Raw genomic sequence first — 17,219 nt, 5'->3', positions numbered from 1 at the left:
TCTCATTTGTGCGGCACAAATGTTATGTTCTCAGCCAAAAGCGTAAGATCTGGATGTGTGCAGGTGTGCAAACTAAAATGCCTGCTACCACTTGAAATGCATAAATTTTGGTGCAAAAGTTAATTTGCAGAGATTCTTTGTTTTGGCAAAAAAAGCCTTGGCACTAAGCTCAGAGTGAAAGGGAACCTATTTTTTTAACATGCATGAAAGAGGGAAATATTTGTTTGGAGCACTGAAGTGAATAAGTCACTCACATAAGTACCGGTATGGAAGTAGAACCAGCACGTGAACCAACGTGTACTTGTATGTTCCATTTGTTTGCATTTCAGCGCTTTAGTTCCCTACATGTATATCACAGCTTTTGCTATTTCCCCAAATGGAAAGTATGATTTTTAGTGACGTTTTGTTTGTGTTTTTTCCACCAGACTGTGAAGAGAAATCAAATGCAGTATGACTTGCCACTGAAAATTGTTTCTTACGAGGTGAGATTTTATTAAAAGCTAGCAAAATTAAGTGTCATTTCTGTATACGTAGAGCTCGTTCGATTACTTCCACCACAAATACTTGTGCAGGCTTGACTGCAGTCAATTTGGACACTCATGTGACCTCTCACTCTTACTGGGCCTTGAGCCAAGTAACCGATCCATTGGTCTGGTTACTTTAGGAAGTATCCCGCAATTCAATTCAAATACATGTCGGCCGAGTTGAAAATTGTGAAGGGAGGTTTCCACTGTCATGGTTATAATGCGGGAAAATAGTTGAGTGTAGTGAAAGAAAGGCAACAAAGTTTGTTTGAATGTCATTTGCTTTCAATCATTCGGATTTATGTTGCAAATTCAGTCAGTGTGTGATCTCCTGACCTTATCGGGCACTTCAAGTAACCCAAGATTGTTTATTACATGGACTACATATTACACGTGCCCACCTAAAATTGTGACGACTCCACGGGGAAGCTGAAGGGCAGTAATCAGTGTCAAGTTTTCTTCAAGTGTGCGTAAGATACAGGTATTAGGTTTGTGATATATGTATGTAGTAGGTTATGAAACCAAGGAATGTGTGAGTGGATTCCTGAAAAGTGCTGGACTTTTGAGGGTTAAGAAAGGATCCCGGCAAAGGCTTTTTGGAGTTAACAAAGTTTGTGAGAGCATCTCTGTGCCATTTTTCCATTTTCATAGGAACTGTATGGCTGGACTATGGATGCTATTGTCAGGCAGATAGGGCTTAAGAGTAACTGTACATTCTGCGGTGTCTTCAGACGACAAGCTCTGGACCGCGGTGCGCTACTCGTCAAGACGGACAAGATCGTCACAGGTATAGTCACAAGTAGTGCCGTTTCATAGAGCACCTTTTTTCTCCTAGAGGCGGGGATGAGATTGGTGTGCTGTGTGGCAAGCCTAACTTTTTGTTCTTTTGTCTTCAACAGGGCATAATGCCGATGATATTGCGGAAACCGTCATCATGAACGGTGAGTTCAAATGAAGTTAACATTGATAAGGAACATCTGATCGGTAACATGCCACCAGGCATTTTATAGCGAATGAAGTGGCGCTGTGCATTTGTGTACTAGATTGACCCTAATTTTATCATAATTTGGAATTTGCGTGGTATTTACATTTTTTACTTTTTTTTGTTCAGTTCTTAGAGGTGATGTGGCCAGATTGAGAAGATGTACAGCAATAACAACTGTAAGTGTTGCTGTGAAAACTGACAAGCAAAACAGATTTATTCCAAGTGAGTTTGCTGCGACGCTCGGGAGGAATTGTTAATGCTAGCAGTGTCCAAGGATGATGTGATTGGCCCAGAAAGATTGGCTCTTGATCACGCAACCTAAGTATAATTATTATTCAGTTTATAAGAGGAAAAGGGATTCACTGTAGGTACATTGTATTTGCCTTGAAGAAGACTTACTTCCAAATAGTGGAGAGGATACATTTGTAGACTTTATCAATAAACAAAATTGTAAAATTTGTTTACTTATACAGAAAGAAACATCCACTTGTGAGACTTGTCAGAATTCTTCTGCTGTCAGGATTTTTTTCCCCCAGGATTTTCCCGATCTAAGGATTATTCAAAAAGTCTCTTTCAAAATCTGGTGTTTTTGTATTGAATTTTTATGTTAAACACATGCAGCGACTATTTTAAGGAGTGCCTTCAGGCAAATGGACACTGTAGACCCTACGGCACACTGCTGTTGGGCCCTTAAAATTTTTGGTGACTAATTTGTGACTGTTTCATTTGCCTCCAATCTCGTCCACGCTGACTGGTATCTACGGCCAAATCTGAGCCTCAGCAGGCGGCTTTTCTGTACTGTAAATTGCTGGCTTTGTCCTGTGAGTATTGAGATCGGATATTCGCCCCTTTATCTATTCCATTTCAGGGAGCGGATGGTGCCCTGCCAAGATGCAAACCATTCAAATACACGTACGAGAAAGAAATAGTCATGTGAGTATCCAGTGTACTGGAGGAAACTTCTGTTTCCTGCCGTCCGTCCCGTGTTAAAAGGGGAAAACTAATAGTCGTTCTGTGCCCGGAAGAAGGTCGTAAGCGCTTACGACCTTTTGCTGGGATGAATGATCGCTGCCAATTAAAAGTTCCCGGCAAAAGGATGCATTTATGCAACTGTTTTATTTTAATGAAATATAAAGATTTCTTTGCAAAAAGCTAAAAAAAAAATTTCCCAAGTCGTTTGATCAGTTGTTCAAAGCTTGCTTTATGCACAGCCTGTGTTGATTTTGCAGTAAATTTTATCCGTTTTTACTTAACGAAAAGGGTGTGTTTCTTACGTCCTTTTACCGGGAACATTTTTTCTTCTCAGATCATGCTTCCGGGCAAAAGGGCGCACTTACGACGTTTTGCCGGGCACACGACGTAGTGTAGTTTTTAAACATGATGCAAAACAGATCGTGGTCTGCTCTATGTAGCTGGTGAACTGCCCAAGCTGAAGGCGAGGACTCTTAATTTTTGGTCAGAAGGTTAATAAATCTACGCCACAGGATGCTTTTAGAGGTCACAAAGTAGAAACAAGCTTAAGAACCGGAAAAATTCTAGCAATTTTGTGTAACTGATGTACTCCATGTGTTTGGGAGCCCCTTCTTGGCCAAGGTTTTTGCCACAGCACGCGTGGTGCTAAACATGGCCCAATCTTGAAATGGGTGCATGAGGCGTGCTACATACTGTTGCATAGAGCACGGTGGCCCTTGGCAATATTTGAATGGTGGTTTTAAACAATCCCTGTGACAGATTTAGGACCAGTCGGAGAGCTTCAAGTATCACATATTTGAATTCCGATCCAAGGATTTAAAGTCAGTTGGTGCTCTCTTTCTGTTACGCACAGGTACGCATATTTTAAGAAGTTGGACTACTTCTCCACGGAGTGTATATATTCGCCCAACGCATACCGAGGCCATGCCAGAACATATCTCAAAGACCTAGAAAAAATCAGACCTAGTTCAATCATAGGTGAGTCGTTGTTTCCATTTGCAAGTTGGAATTGACAGTTAACAACCGTATTCAGTTTTTGAACTCTGCGTGGTGGAGGCTAGACTGAGTGAGGTTTGTTGGTACAATATGTGAAATCGATCTCTTCAAGAAGTGTGGAGGTTCCGAGAACAACTGTTGAGCGGCAACTCAGTTTTGACCAGGGTACTCTGGTCATCATCTCTCCTTAGGATGACCACAACATCCTGGTCGAGTTCCCACTCATCGGTTCTTCTCAAGACCACACTTCAGAAGAGATGAATTCCACAAGGTGTACCAGTAACCGTTTTCAACTTTTCTGCCTGTGACAAATGAAGGAGGGGGGTTGTCACAACTTCCCCACCCCCCCAAGAAACACCCTTGAACTTTGCCCATTTTTGAATAGCGAGAAATTGACATTTGCAACATTTGAAATGCCCATCTGTAGAGGAAGTCTCGTATTGCTGCGAATGAGCTTTTTGCGGGTTGAATTAGAACAAAATCTGGTACACTGATTTCTTCACTTCATGTGAACATAACAATTTGAATTCTCCATATTAAGGGCACTATTGCTGTACCTTTGATTCGGGGCAGGCTTTTGCTTTACATAAGAGACTCCTTGCGCCAATACACTGTTTCCAATGGATAAGAAGGGCACAAAGGAACCAGTCCATTCCCAAGATGGTGGTCGCTATGCAAAAGCTTGCCCCGAATCACAAGCTACAGCAACAGTGTCGTTAGTCTGGGGAATTCGAACAGTTGCGTTTATGTGCAATCAGATAACTCAGTGTACTAGATTTTATTCAAATTTAGCTTGCAAAAGGCTCATTCTATGCACCTTTACTTCTTCATCGGCATCTCACTCCCCCCCCAGACATCATCCATTCCGGGGAGAGTTTGTCCATCAAGAAAGATGTCAAGATGCCCACGCAGGGGACGTGCCATCGCTGCGGTTACATCTCCAGCCGTCCGCTCTGCAAGGCTTGCGTGCTACTGGAGGGCCTGAACCGAGGCCTGCCCAAGTAAGTTGTGGCTAAAACTGAATGGGTTTTTATTTCCTGCCACTGAGTGTGCTAAGGCCGAGTTTGGACGGCGCGCTCTCAGGTGTTCATGAACAGCTTAATTTGTAATTCATGGGTTGGCCGCTGAAATGCTGGGAACGTACAGTCCGTTATTGCCAGTAGTTAGTGACAAGAAACATGCAACATGTTGGCATCCATTATCCATGTAAATGGTATTAAAGGTTAATGTTTGGATTTCTAGGCTGCATTCTTTCTTATACATAAAGGAATATTCGTTTCTGTGTTACAGAAAATAATTTGTTAATTTTACAAAATTTTACATCGTCTCCAGTTTTGTCAGCCATCGAGCTGTTTTGCAGCTCTTCCAAAACAAAATTCTGCTCATTCTCGTGGGGGTTCATGCAAACCCTGATGAGGAGGTGGTGTGTGATCCTGTGTGCCTGGGTCATGTTCTGGCTGAGTGCGAGAACAAGAAACCTCTGTCAAGAACCGCCCGTCCGAACCCAACCTGTGCGGGCAGCCAAAAATTCAAAGCATTCTCTGTGATGGCACTGCACTGGTACCCCGGTGGTATACCTACCCGAGTTAAATACCTCTCAGACCCACAGGATGTTGTGACTTGCCATCTCATATGCAGCAAGGTATGAGTCGGAGAGAACCCCCCCTGCTTTGTGTTGGTCATTGTCTCGCAGGAATCTGGGGAATTCCTTTCAGACATCTTGGGGGGGAAGTTAAGTAACAATAGTCTGGAATGTGTATAGGGATTGGACATGTTGGGGGGGTACCCCTCGGTCTCATTTCTTGCTGGGCATATGCCACCTGCAAGGCAGGTACGAAGAAAAAGGCAGGACTTTTCATCAGTTTCCCACCCCCCCTTGTTTTTGGCCCTTACAGACTTGGCATCGGGAAGGAACACAAAGAGAGAAAGAAGGTGAGAAAGATGACATTGACACCCGAGATTTTCTTCGGAAGTTCCAACTCAAAAACTGGCAACGCGCGGCTGATGAGGACTAGATTTTTTTTTTAATTCGGCGTGCAGCTCAGATGGAAGTGTCACAGATTTTGGCTTCGTTTATTAAACGTGTATCACGTAGAGATTTGTTTAGCTGATATCCGTGGATTCCTTGTGAAATAAAATTGGAGGGGATTTTTTTTAAAAAGGACAACTTTGATTTTGGCACTCGGTAAGGGCTATCCAAGTGTTACATACTGCAGTCTTTTTTTTCTGGGACCCCCCTTTCCTTTCTGGAGACTGTCGCCAAAAAGAAAGAAAAAAAAAAAAACAAATCAGGATTGTCATGCCTGGCATTTTCATCATTTTCAATATTTTTGAACATATTCATGATCCCCTGTTGCTTTCCATCCAGCGTTATCACAAATATGACAAAATTGGATGGCATGGTCCTTCCTCCGTGGTCCTGGTGAGCACTTTAAATGTGGCAAATATAGTGACATGAACTACGTGTATTTTGCCTTTCAGTTTCATGTTTTGGTCTCTTGTTTTCTTTGGTTGACAGTTGGCATTGTTTGAGGCACAACGTTTAAAGCAAGTTGAACCAGCGAAGTGACATGAACTACGTGTATTTTGCCTTTCTGTTTCATGTTTTGGTCTCTTGTTTTCTTTGGTTGACAGTTGGCATTGTTTGAGGCACAACGTTTAAAGCAAGATGAACCAGCGAAGTGACATGAACTACGTGTATTTTGCCTGTCCGTTTCATGTTTTGGTCTCTTGTTTTCTTTGGTTGACAGTTGGCATTGTTTGAGGCACAACGTTTAAAGCAAGATGAACCAGCAAAGAATACCAGCGCGTCACTCGAGAAGTCAGCATCATCTACATGTCCGTCATGTACATGTAAACCTGGAATCAGCACAGTCCCTCAAAGCGTAGATTTTTAATGGATATTCAAAAAATGTATTTTTGTATTGCTTACACCTGTATTACTCTTAATACAACATTGTTGATGTCATGTTATGCAAGTCAAAAGAGGAGCAGTCTTGTCTAGTTTTTATCTAGGGAAATATGGAAGTATCTTGTTTTATCCATCAAAGGTGTCTTTGTGTCCCATTTACGGTCATTTTAACATTTTTTTAACGTTTTTTCTCCTTTGCTGGGGTCATTTCTCTGCATTAGTAAACTAGCCACATTGAAGTGTCGCTAATTTTGTCCATAATGCTGGCAGAAACTGTTGAAGGACTCCCTGAAAAAATAACAGTTGAACCAACCACACCCACATATCAGGATTGGTCTTGTGCTACTTAACCCAGTGTGCCACGCAGTAAAATCACCCTCTGTAAACCATCTCTGATTTGTGTGCATTTGTGGGGAGTCAGTTTGGCGTCGTGATTCTTACCTCACCCTTCCACCTCTGGGGGTGTGGGTTCGAATCCAGCTCGGCCCGTATGCGGATTGGGTTGTCAGTCCCTACCTCAGTCAGTGGGTTTTCCTCCAACCTCTAGAACGGAACATCTCTTCGATGTCTTCTTCCCTCGTCATCCCGCTGTAATTGGCCCTAAATGCGCTGTTGGGTGATCGGATATAAATTCAGTCTTTATCCCCTGCTGTGTTAGGGCTGGTTCCCAAGCATTAAAAAGCTGCAATGGTGAGATTTTCGTAAGGGACGCCGGCTATTCTGGCACAAGAAATATAAAGTGGGAACACAGCACATGTAGATATTTATTCTGAAGTTATTTGTTAAAAGACTAAAGTATTTTATAAACGGTCTTTCCATGGAAAGAATTACCAGCCAAGAGAAAAGAAAATACAAGTGTTTGTTGGAATGTGGATTTTTACAGCTCTTGAATCATTTGCGCTGGGAGTTGTCAGTGATAGCTTTTTCAGGTTTTTTTTTTTTTGAGTTTATGTTATTTACAAATAGGTATAACCTGGCAAAAACTCACATGCCTAGAGGCAGGTGAATACTTAATATGAGAGTAAATCAAATTTTCAAGTCCCGGCAAAATTTGCTGGGTATGAAATGAAAATGGTTCACACTTACAAGTTTGACAGACTTAATCACAGCTAGGGTAACGTTCGAAGGCTAACTATAGGTCAACCAGTAGTCAGATGCATTCTAACAATGCGCATGTGCAATTCAGTAAAACTCGAAAGACCACAGTCGACCTATTTTATGAAATCTTATCGTTACTCACATTTCACCATTAGCTGCGATTCTCGCAATATGCAGGGTCACTGAAATCTCGTACAGTTATTTTCATGTGAATGTTTCCCTCCGTAATGGTAAACGAAATCAGTGATTGATAGCCAGCAGTGCGACTATGGCCTAGGGCCTAGTCCCAAATGGTCAACAAGATAGCCCAAACCACTTATCGTTCGGTGTTAGTCGAGCTACAGTTAACCATAGTCGTCGCTCGAACTCGCCCCTTGAAACACTTGTCACTCAGTCATTTCTTTCTTTGAGCTGCAAAAATGTCTGAGCCCTGTTGTATGCATTAGAGAACATTAACTCTTTATTTTTCAAAACAGCAATGGATACATTTAATACTGGACCAAAAATCTTGAGCACCGTGACCAAATACAAAAGCTGGGAATGAATATTACGCTTGGACGGAGAGTTTGGGAATGCTGTTCTTGTTCAGCCTCGTCACAAGAATACTTCTTGTTCATGTGGCACTTGGGCTACAACCTCACGACAGATGGGACGGTCAGCTTCGTGTCTGGGTAATCGCCACACGCTTCATCCAGAGTTGAGCCTGTGAATTTGAGAATCACACAGTCTTTCTTGGCTTCCAGTCTCGAGCGGGGAAGGACAGCCTTCGGGACCCCTGAAATTGAGAGAGAAAAACAGACTACAGGTGGTTTGGCGTGGCCTGTACTCTTGGCCAAAGATCGTATAGCGCCGCTACGCGGCGATGAAGAACTTTACCGCAAATACACGTAAAATGTTTTAATCGCATAGGCGCCATTTGGGCAAGCGATAGTCCTGCGCAATGCACACTACTGCATAGGCGCAGGTGCTGCGGCAGGCATGTGCACCTGGTGAGCCTGCGCCGAAGCATTACTGTAAACCGCGCAGGCGTATCGCTTGCCCAAATGGCGCCCATGGTAATTACACCTTTTGGGCAAAGTTATCCATCTTGCACCTTCGGTGCTATACGATCTTTACTCTTGGCTCAGGACTGGATTGGGATCTTTATTCGCTAAACTCATGCACACACAGACGTCTTGCACTTGCAGAGAAGCCATACAGTGGCAGAAGCCGCTACCAAGAACCAGCTCTGTACATTAAGCAGGGCTAGTTCAGTGTCCATACAGACATAAAAGTGAAGCCAATGCGATATTGCAAAACACTGGCAGCACAATTTCCATCAGTTGGAATGTGTTGAAAATTTGCAAATTTGCAGCGTGCATGCCTTTAATCTGATGTCACAAACGTGCATCTGTGCCAAGTAAGAACCAGCCTTAAAAAGTTCCAACTCCCCAACCTTCTTTGGCTTCATACATCTTTAACCACATCAGCCAACCCTGTTGGATGTTCATACTCACATAAGACCTCCCCGTCTTCACACACCCACTCTTCGTTCTTGTTCAGTATCACGGCACCCTTCAGTACCAACAGGAAAGTGTCGTTGGCTACCAAGTGAAAGACCAAAACAAAAATTCCCGTCGGTGACAAGTAATGAATTATTGAAAATTGGATTTCAGTACTCTCTTGGTAATGAAATGGAGGGGATAATCAAACAGACAAGGAGATCACAGACGGCGTGGGTTTAGACTTCTGCAGGCCAATATTAGAGGTGTGAGAAACCGCGGACTTCAAATCCGTGAACAATGTACAGAATCACGGATTGAAAACCCAATCCACAGGTCTGGATTGAGATCCTAACCTGTGCCGCTGAGGCAGAAATGAGGGATTCACTGTAGTGTCAAGTCACTCGAACCTAAAGCAAGTTTCCTGTCAAATGACTGATCCACATAGCCCTACCCGCTACGCGGGCAGGCAACAAAACGTGCACGTTTTCGATGCCAACTTGCACGAAATACACTCCTGTGACAAAAAGACACATGTTGACTTGAACGATAGGTGTTTGGGTTGTGTAGTGACTACAAATGTTCAACCAATCCTTGGGCAGAATCTGGGCATGCCTCTCTACTATGCTAAGTTGCATATGGTAAGGTACGTCTTGGTACGAGTGCATGCATGTTGGCCTTTGCTGGACATTTCTTGTAGGCGACCAATTGCACCCGCTAAATCACGTGGCCTATAGTGGGTATCAACCCCATAGCAACGTGTCTTTTGACAGTACAATACAGCCAAGTTTTGATATAGTAACCAGCACATCAGTAGTCTGAGTAAGGTACCTACCGTTGGCTTTATTTTTGATAGATGATACTGAAAACACCTTTGCTTTAGATGGATGCCGTGTTTGTTGAAATTTAATATCCACTATAGGTCATGTGACTTAGCAGGTGCAATCGGTCTATTGGTGAGACATTCCTCGGAATATCTTTTGGGGATGGAACTTCTACTTACCCCAGAAAACCTGTGAGGAGGTGGCTGCCTTGATCACCACACCAGGGGGTAGTGTTGGGTCAATCTTGGTGGGTGGTTCCGTGCTGGAGGCATCCACACTGCTAGTGGATTTGACCATCTTGGTCTGCTCGGATGTGCTGGCTTCACCTGCAGATGTCATTTTTAAAAATCGTCAAATAAACTCAACAGGTAAACAGACTTAGTGCTTATATTAATTATAAAGTTGAACAATGAAATTGATTGGAGTGGGATTTGAACCTGCAACCTCCGGAATACTGTACCGCGTTGGTGGCTCTTCCCATTTGTTAATATCTTTGTTCTGGGGCGCTAGTCAAAAGCGATGAAACCTGAAACACCATACAGCCAGAGATCAAGCCGCATCCTCCTGAGTGATCCCTGTTCTCTACTTCCCAGGTTGTATCGTGTAATTGGGGAGTGATCCCTGGCTATATGGTGTTTCAGGTTACATGGCTTCTGACTAGCACCCCTGAACAAAGTTACTGACAAATGGGTAGAGCCACCAACGTAGGGCTTTATGTTCTTTTGTGAGTTAAATTTTAATAAAATCTGGTTCACTGATTTCTTTAAATTCACGAGAACACAACAACTTGAATTCTCCATACTAAAAGCACTATTGCTATACCTTGTGATTCGGGGCAAGCTTTTCCTTAGTTACATAAGAGACGCCTTGCAACAATACACTGTTCTCAATGGATTAGAAGGGCACAAAGGAACCAGTCCATTCCAGAGATGGTGGTCGCTCTGCAAAAGCTTGCCCGAATCATGAGGTATAGCAACAGTGTCTTTAGTCTGAGGAACTCAAATTGTTACGTTCATGTGCAATCAGATAACTCGGTGTACCAGATTTTATTCAAATTTAACTTGAAAAAGGCTTATTTTTTTGTTAGTTTAACATTTACTTCTTTAAAAGCAGAAATAGTTCAGGGAAGCATGTAGGTAATAATTTTAGACAAATCCAAGAAACAAAATAGAAAAAATGGTAAAATAAAGTGTTAGAATAATTCTAACTTATTAATGACAGACAGAATACTATAACGAAACAACAAAGAAAAATTCACTGAGGTCAAAATATAACATACAGGAAAACAATTCAGAAATGGTTTTACACAGAAAATTTATAAAATAGAAAAATAAATCACTCAGGCATGCAAATAATAACTACACCAAAAAAGGTTCAAGCCAAAACTTTCCGTAGATTACTTATGACTGCATTTATGACACTTTATTCAACTGGACTGAAAAGTCTGCATCTGCGGCCTTCCATGAAAACTACATTTTATAAAAAAAAACCCATCGTAGAATAGCTGGAATGGGTGAACGTTTGAGGCGGGTGGAGCTTGACAAACTTCTGCAGCAAGTGCTCATGACATGGGTTACTGAATGTAATTTACGTGAATGTAGTGGAGTAACTACAGCTGGTGGTAGGGGTAGAGCGCACTGGTGCCTCCAAATTGAAGTCTGTGATCCTTGGATTCCCCCACCCAGATTTGTAATTTTGAAATATACACAACTGATTATATACATATACAAGCCAGAGTTCGTCCGCTTTCGGTGCCCCTTGACAGAAATGTGTTCAAGCGTAGGCGCCACTCTAGAAATCTCTCAGTGGTTAATAAATCACTCACTGCATGGAGCACGAGTATGCAATACACTCACCGATAACACATTCCCCAGTCTGGTGAACCACGGTCCTTGAGTTGATGGCTATCTTGTAGAGTGCATCGAGTGGAGCGTGGGACAGCAGGGCTGTTTCAGAAAGTCGTTGTATCAAGACCTGCAATTAATACAGAGAATTTTCTTCTCACAGTCATCCCACAGTCCCAACAACTCGACGGTAAGAGTTAAGGCGCCATTCCGTAAACACATTTTTTAGGCCATTTTCCAATTCTCCGGCTCCATCTCAGGCTTCACCTGTGTTTTAACTAGCTGACTTTGAAGCTGCAAGTGCAGTAATCAGTCTAATAGTGCCACAAAACATCAAATAAGATGCAAGAAAGCCAGAAATTACAGTAATCCAATTTAATTTAAAGGCTTCAGGCCCACAATCGGGGATTGGTTTTGGGAAGGAAGCCTGAGACGGAGCCCAAGTCGAGTATTGGAAAAGGGCCCAAGTGTGCTTCCTGTCCGTATGCATTAGCTGCAGAGAGTTTCCTTGAAACTGTAGAGGAGTGACATGCAACAAAGGATAAGGACAGGGACTAGACCGAAACACATACACAAAGAAAGGGGCCTTTAAGTCTTAAGTCAATCACACGTCGGTCACAATGAAGGCCTCCCCTCTCACCATATATCACAAAGTATATGAATGGATTATCACAAAGGTATCCCTCGGTCAATGGCGCGCACCCAAGGGGGTGGCTCCAGTGCCCCCCCCGTCCAAGTTTGTTAATTGTTTTTGCTTTATGGAAAACAAGAACAGAAATGGCACCTACTCACTCCATCACCAAAAGTGTTTTTAATGGATACGGGGTTTGGATATCCAAATATTGTGTTATCTTCATCCAAGCAGTGGGACTCAGAAACCATGAGCAATATGGCCCAAGACATTGCTCAAATGGTGACCAGGAACACTTCAGCATTAATTCCTAAAAGAAACCTCTGTGTACACAGAGGTCTGATGTTGACACACCATACCTCCAGTAGGTAGCAGGCATACACCTTCTTTGCCGCCGCTGAGCCAGCCACTCTCAGTCTCCACTTGTCCAGCCTCTTGGTGAAATCGCTGGCTGTCTCCATCTTGTGCTTTGGAGATTACATACATCCACAGGAATAGACAAGACATAGATACGACGTGTATTCTTTGGCCACAGTTTTTTCCCTAAATTTTTGGGATGAAGGTTCATAAAATCCACTTTTGGCCAGTTTTAATTCCTTTTCTGATCTCACGTGTTCCTTTTTTTTATCCTGGTCAACACAGCCTTGGTACTTCAAGTTGGGCATGACTGCTGCTGTCGGCCAGTCAGACAACTAGTCAAGCAAAAATAGTATTGTTCAATGGCAGATCCAAGAGAATGTGGGGGGAGGGGGGAGTGGAGGGAATTTGGAGGGGGGGATGTGGCAGAGATAGTGGGGATTACCTCCTCCCAAAACCAGATCAATAGCCCCCAAATTAAGCCCCACCCCTCTGAAACATTTGGTGCACGATATGTGGCAAAGGGGACCCCCCCTCTAATGTGTCTTCTTTTTTGTTGACGGAATCTTTGGAATTCCTTTCAGATTTCTAGGGGGGGGATGCAGTAGGCACAATAGCCGTAGGGCATTCACATTGGGGGTCCTCCTTTGCCACGTATCGTGCTGGATATACTCTGAAAAGGCACAAAAGGTTACGAAAAGTAATTTCCGAAATATTTCTCCCCCTCCCAACTAAAACAAAAAACTGGCCTACCCCCCCAAATGGTTTTTGATCTACCCTTGGTTTAAAGTTAATAAGTCTGGTTGCAACAGAAACTTTGTTTCATAAATATTGCACCTGACTGAAATTAAATTACAACAGTAAATAATTCCCGATTAGAGAATATTGTGGTTTATACAGCATTCAGTGCTCTTATCCACTATTTTGACTGTCTCCGTTATAAGGGCTGTGCCAAATAGCCAAATATTCGATCGATTATCAAATATTCAAATATTATTTTCTAAATTTGAATATTCAAATGCAAAATTCATGAAAAGGAAGGGGGAATTTCCTTTCTTTAAAATGAGAGAAATTGCACTATGGCGGCTTGTTTCAAGCAGATTTACATGAAAAGCGACAGAAATCTTACAATGATTCAAAAAGTAAATTTTTCATTAAACATTATAAAAGGAAGAGAACTTTTCAACAGGGCAAGGAGTATTGTTCCCCTCTTAATCTTTGTAAATCATGGCTGGAGATACTCCTAGACGTGAGAAGCTCTTATAGTGATCATAATGTACAATTGTGTGCATTATTAAAATCATTTTGTATATGGTTTGTTCCTCAACAATCTGCCGGTCGGTACAACCGAATATTCGGATACTCAATCGAATTGAAGGTCAAATATTCGACTAGTGAATTATTCGAATTGACTCAGCTCTGTCTGTTATGCACTTGTAATCCACGTTAGCGTCCAGATATGCTTCTTTATGTAATTTTACTATCAAATCCCCAAGCCGGTACATTCTGGACCCACTTTGGCTGCACTTATGACTGTGAAATTGTTCATTTCAGAATACTTGGGAAAAGAACTGCCCTCTCATTGGTACCTTTTTCACCACCTCGTTAATGACGGCATTCTTGATGATGATCATCTTGCATGCAGACGCCGTCTTCAGAGACACTAAGCTCGAACTGCCAGTAAAGAGGCCTGTAAATGAAAAATAAAGCCACTTCATCCAGAGCAAACTCCTAGCCAGCAAGTACAATTGGTCGGCGAATCTAGATACCCCCTCAACCATACACAACCAAAAAGTATCCACGTTTCTTATTATCTTGGCTCCATCTTAGAACATTTCAAATAAATCTATAAAGAAAACTTTTAAAAATGTGCTCCTTTCCTCTTCAGGTGGTTTAAGGAAGAATATATTAGGAAGAAAGTATACCTCTTTCAAAGCAATTCTTCCAACCCTTTTACGAGTATTTAAAAAGTTACTCAACCGTCCCAGAAATTCACCCAAGAACCACAATGGACATGTACAGTATATATCATTCAATATCTTACCGACAAGTTTTGGAAAAATAGTGTAGTGTTCATCAGGAAGACAAACAAAAGAGAGGGGCGGAATGCAATCTACATCGAACCCATGCAAAGCGCTAGTTCTGATCAAACACTATTTTTCGGTTTCAGTGTATAATTCATAACTCACACACCAAGCACTATTACTAAACTCTTCTTGTTCTAAAATGTACTATGGCAAACAAGTGCATCTGCTAGTTTTTGTCTTTCCTTGTGAAAGAGTTTCACACTCGTAAGTGTACTCATTTACAATGACAATTCACAGGGCTGAACAAAAGGGTACTCTAGAGATGGCAAGTGACCAATTAATCTACGAGAGTGCAAGATAAATAGTCAATCGCATCATGCAATTATCTAGTGTGCATTTCGTAAATGTGAACTGACATGTTGATGGTAAGGTTGTGTAGGAAAACACCCGTTCAGTACATTTGTACAGGAATTCTGTCAGCCAGCTAATATTCTTGAATATTCTTGGCGCAGAGCCAACTGATGCAGAAGCTGGCAGTACTACAAATGGGGGTGATTTGGAAGGTACATCCGATAATTGGGGGGGGGCACTCATTTTCTTGAAGGAGAAACTGCTTTCCCCGGCGTTCCTGGGAGTGCATGCCAGTTCACTTCGTCAGTATACCCTTCGTGGACATTACTGCAGTAATGTCCACGAAGGGTATTGGGCAGGCTGTAAAATATGAACGCATTGAGGAGAGGGGGAAGTCACTGACATTCTGTACACTTTGTGGGGGGGGGGGCTACAAAGTAATGCCTACATGCGCCCAGCGCTGATTTCGCACTTTTAATGTCCTGGGCCAAGACACTACACATTAAAAAAATCATTGTGACACAACGCCTTCGACCCCCACCACTTTGATCTCACCGGTTCCATCGCAATCCGTGTGATATGTCAAAGAAAACATGGGAACCAGCTGTTTTTAAAGACGGAAGGGGTCGAAAAGGAGGCCTATTCTGCGTGCATATTTTATGGATGGCCCCTTTTCTTGTGACAACTGCAGAAAAGCCTTGAAAGTTGTGGTGAAGAGTTAATTAAATAAGGTTAAGAGAAAGTCAGATTCTTTGCTAAAAGGCAAGGCAGAAAGTGTCTTACTTTAATAAAGATGGTTGAACTTTCACACACTTGGAAATCTGTGGGTGACAAATACGGCATGCATCCAAAACCTACAACTTCTCAAAAATCTCCAAATTGTTAGTACATATTAGGGTGTCTAAGATAAAAAGCAGTGCATACAGAGGAGAGAATTAATGAGAAAGAGGCAAAAAAGGTAAGTAAAGAATTTTTTGAGTCAGGCAACGTCCTACCATTTCTATCGGGATCCACATTATCTTGGTATTTGTGCCACTCGTACAGAGCTGGAATACATAGCAAGTGGAAGGGAACAATTGAGATGGCAGAGGAAACACGGAAGCAGCTTCTGGTATGCAATCAAATACCCTCACTGAATGCCCAAGGCTGACTTCAATTCTTGTGGAAAACCACCACAGTGAGATCCACACGTCTGACCTTTTGTGCACATCTATTTATGCGCATATATGCATCAAGCAGAAACAGCAGCGTTAGGGTGGAATTTCTGTGAGGGCACCCAGGGATTTGAGTCTTTTTGAAGGGGGTACCCAGACAGATTTACTGTGGCTTGTACATGTTTCGCACATGTCACAATTTCAAGGGGAGAAGGGCATGGCTAATGCCCCTCTTCCTACCCCACTCCCTGGTATACCAGGCAAGATATGGGACGGAGGGGTACCCCCCTTACCTGTCTAAATCCTATACACACTCTAGACTATTGTTACCTAACACGCCCCCCCTAGAAGTCTGTAAAGAATTCCTGAGATTCCGATCAAACAATGACCAACAAAAGGGCGGGGAGGGGTTCTCTCCGTCCCATATCTTGCTTCAAATGCCCCCAATTTCATAGAGCTGCTTATAAGCACAGAATTTGCTTAAGCACGAAAAAACCTTGCTTAATAAACAAAGGTTTACAAACAAACTCTATGTGATTGTCATGCGAACCAAAAGACAAGTGAATACCACTCCAAAAAAATATACATCACAAGAAGTTTTGGCTGGTAACCTGATTTGTCAAGCAAGATTTTTTCACGCTTAAACAAATTTTTCCCCTAAGCAGCGCTATGAAATTGGCCAAGGTCTTGCCACGGTGTGCAAAACAACCCCAGTGAAATATCTGCCTCGTTCATCATAGTGCAACGAGAAACGTGATGTCCAACCTGAACACTCAATGCACTGATACTTCCCGTGAGACGTGCCCTGCAGTCGCCAGCTAAGTGTTACGTAACACTGACATGGGTCACTGCACATTCCCTAGTGATGGATTACGCTTCGTGCACAGCAACTGGATTGGCCATTTGTTGTATGGGCTTATCTAGTCGTTTTGTCAGTAAGGCAAACTTGTTGCAGGCTACTTGGCAAGTTGTAATCTACGGAATGTTTGGATTTAAATTACCTCCGAAGTTCTGTGACTACCTGATTTGATTTGGCTTGATTTAAGGTTATCAAATTGCTCCAC

General features: G+C 42.5%; 2 protein-coding genes across 7 annotated transcripts in view; one reads left to right on the top strand and one right to left on the bottom strand.

The window, feature by feature from the left end:
- ctu1 (cytosolic thiouridylase subunit 1) overlaps positions 1-7,256 on the top strand; it is a 25,002-nt gene extending 17,746 nt beyond the window's left edge. Inside the window, exons 4-12 of one of the 3 annotated variants that reach the window (XM_022239126.2) lie at positions 426-482; positions 1,176-1,311; positions 1,424-1,465; positions 1,636-1,685; positions 2,378-2,442; positions 3,335-3,459; positions 4,331-4,478; positions 5,373-5,409; positions 6,228-7,256. In XM_022239126.2, coding sequence (XP_022094818.2) covers positions 426-482; positions 1,176-1,311; positions 1,424-1,465; positions 1,636-1,685; positions 2,378-2,442; positions 3,335-3,459; positions 4,331-4,478; positions 5,373-5,409; positions 6,228-6,374 — 807 coding nt within the window. In that variant the 3' untranslated portion in view covers positions 6,375-7,256. Of the gene's footprint in view, positions 1-425; positions 483-1,175; positions 1,312-1,423; positions 1,466-1,635; positions 1,686-2,377; positions 2,443-3,334; positions 3,460-4,330; positions 4,479-5,372; positions 5,410-5,995; positions 6,062-6,111 lie in introns of those variants that run through there. The other 2 variants (XM_087146503.1, XM_022239127.2) reach the window with 2 other exon arrangements.
- Positions 7,124-17,219, bottom strand: part of LOC110981514 (uncharacterized) — a 17,666-nt gene continuing 7,570 nt past the window's right edge. For 3 of the 4 annotated variants that reach the window (XM_022239124.2, XM_022239122.2, XM_087146500.1), the window contains exons 7-13: positions 15,997-16,047; positions 14,213-14,313; positions 12,626-12,733; positions 11,648-11,765; positions 9,971-10,117; positions 8,983-9,069; positions 7,124-8,261 (exon numbers count right to left, since the gene is read on the bottom strand). In XM_022239124.2, coding sequence (XP_022094816.2) covers positions 8,116-8,261; positions 8,983-9,069; positions 9,971-10,117; positions 11,648-11,765; positions 12,626-12,733; positions 14,213-14,313; positions 15,997-16,047 — 758 coding nt within the window. In that variant the 3' untranslated portion in view covers positions 7,124-8,115. The remainder of the gene's footprint in view (positions 8,262-8,982; positions 9,070-9,970; positions 10,118-11,647; positions 11,766-12,625; positions 12,734-14,212; positions 14,314-15,996; positions 16,048-17,219) is intronic. The other variant, XM_022239125.2, reaches the window with a different exon arrangement.

Source organism: Acanthaster planci, linkage group LG15 (genome assembly GCF_054643075.1).
Source record: "Acanthaster planci isolate LZ-2023a linkage group LG15, COTS_SCS, whole genome shotgun sequence".
NCBI lineage: Eukaryota > Metazoa > Echinodermata > Asteroidea > Valvatida > Acanthasteridae > Acanthaster > Acanthaster planci.
Note: the sequence above shows the minus strand (reverse complement) of the source record. Positions and strands in the feature narration are given on the sequence as shown.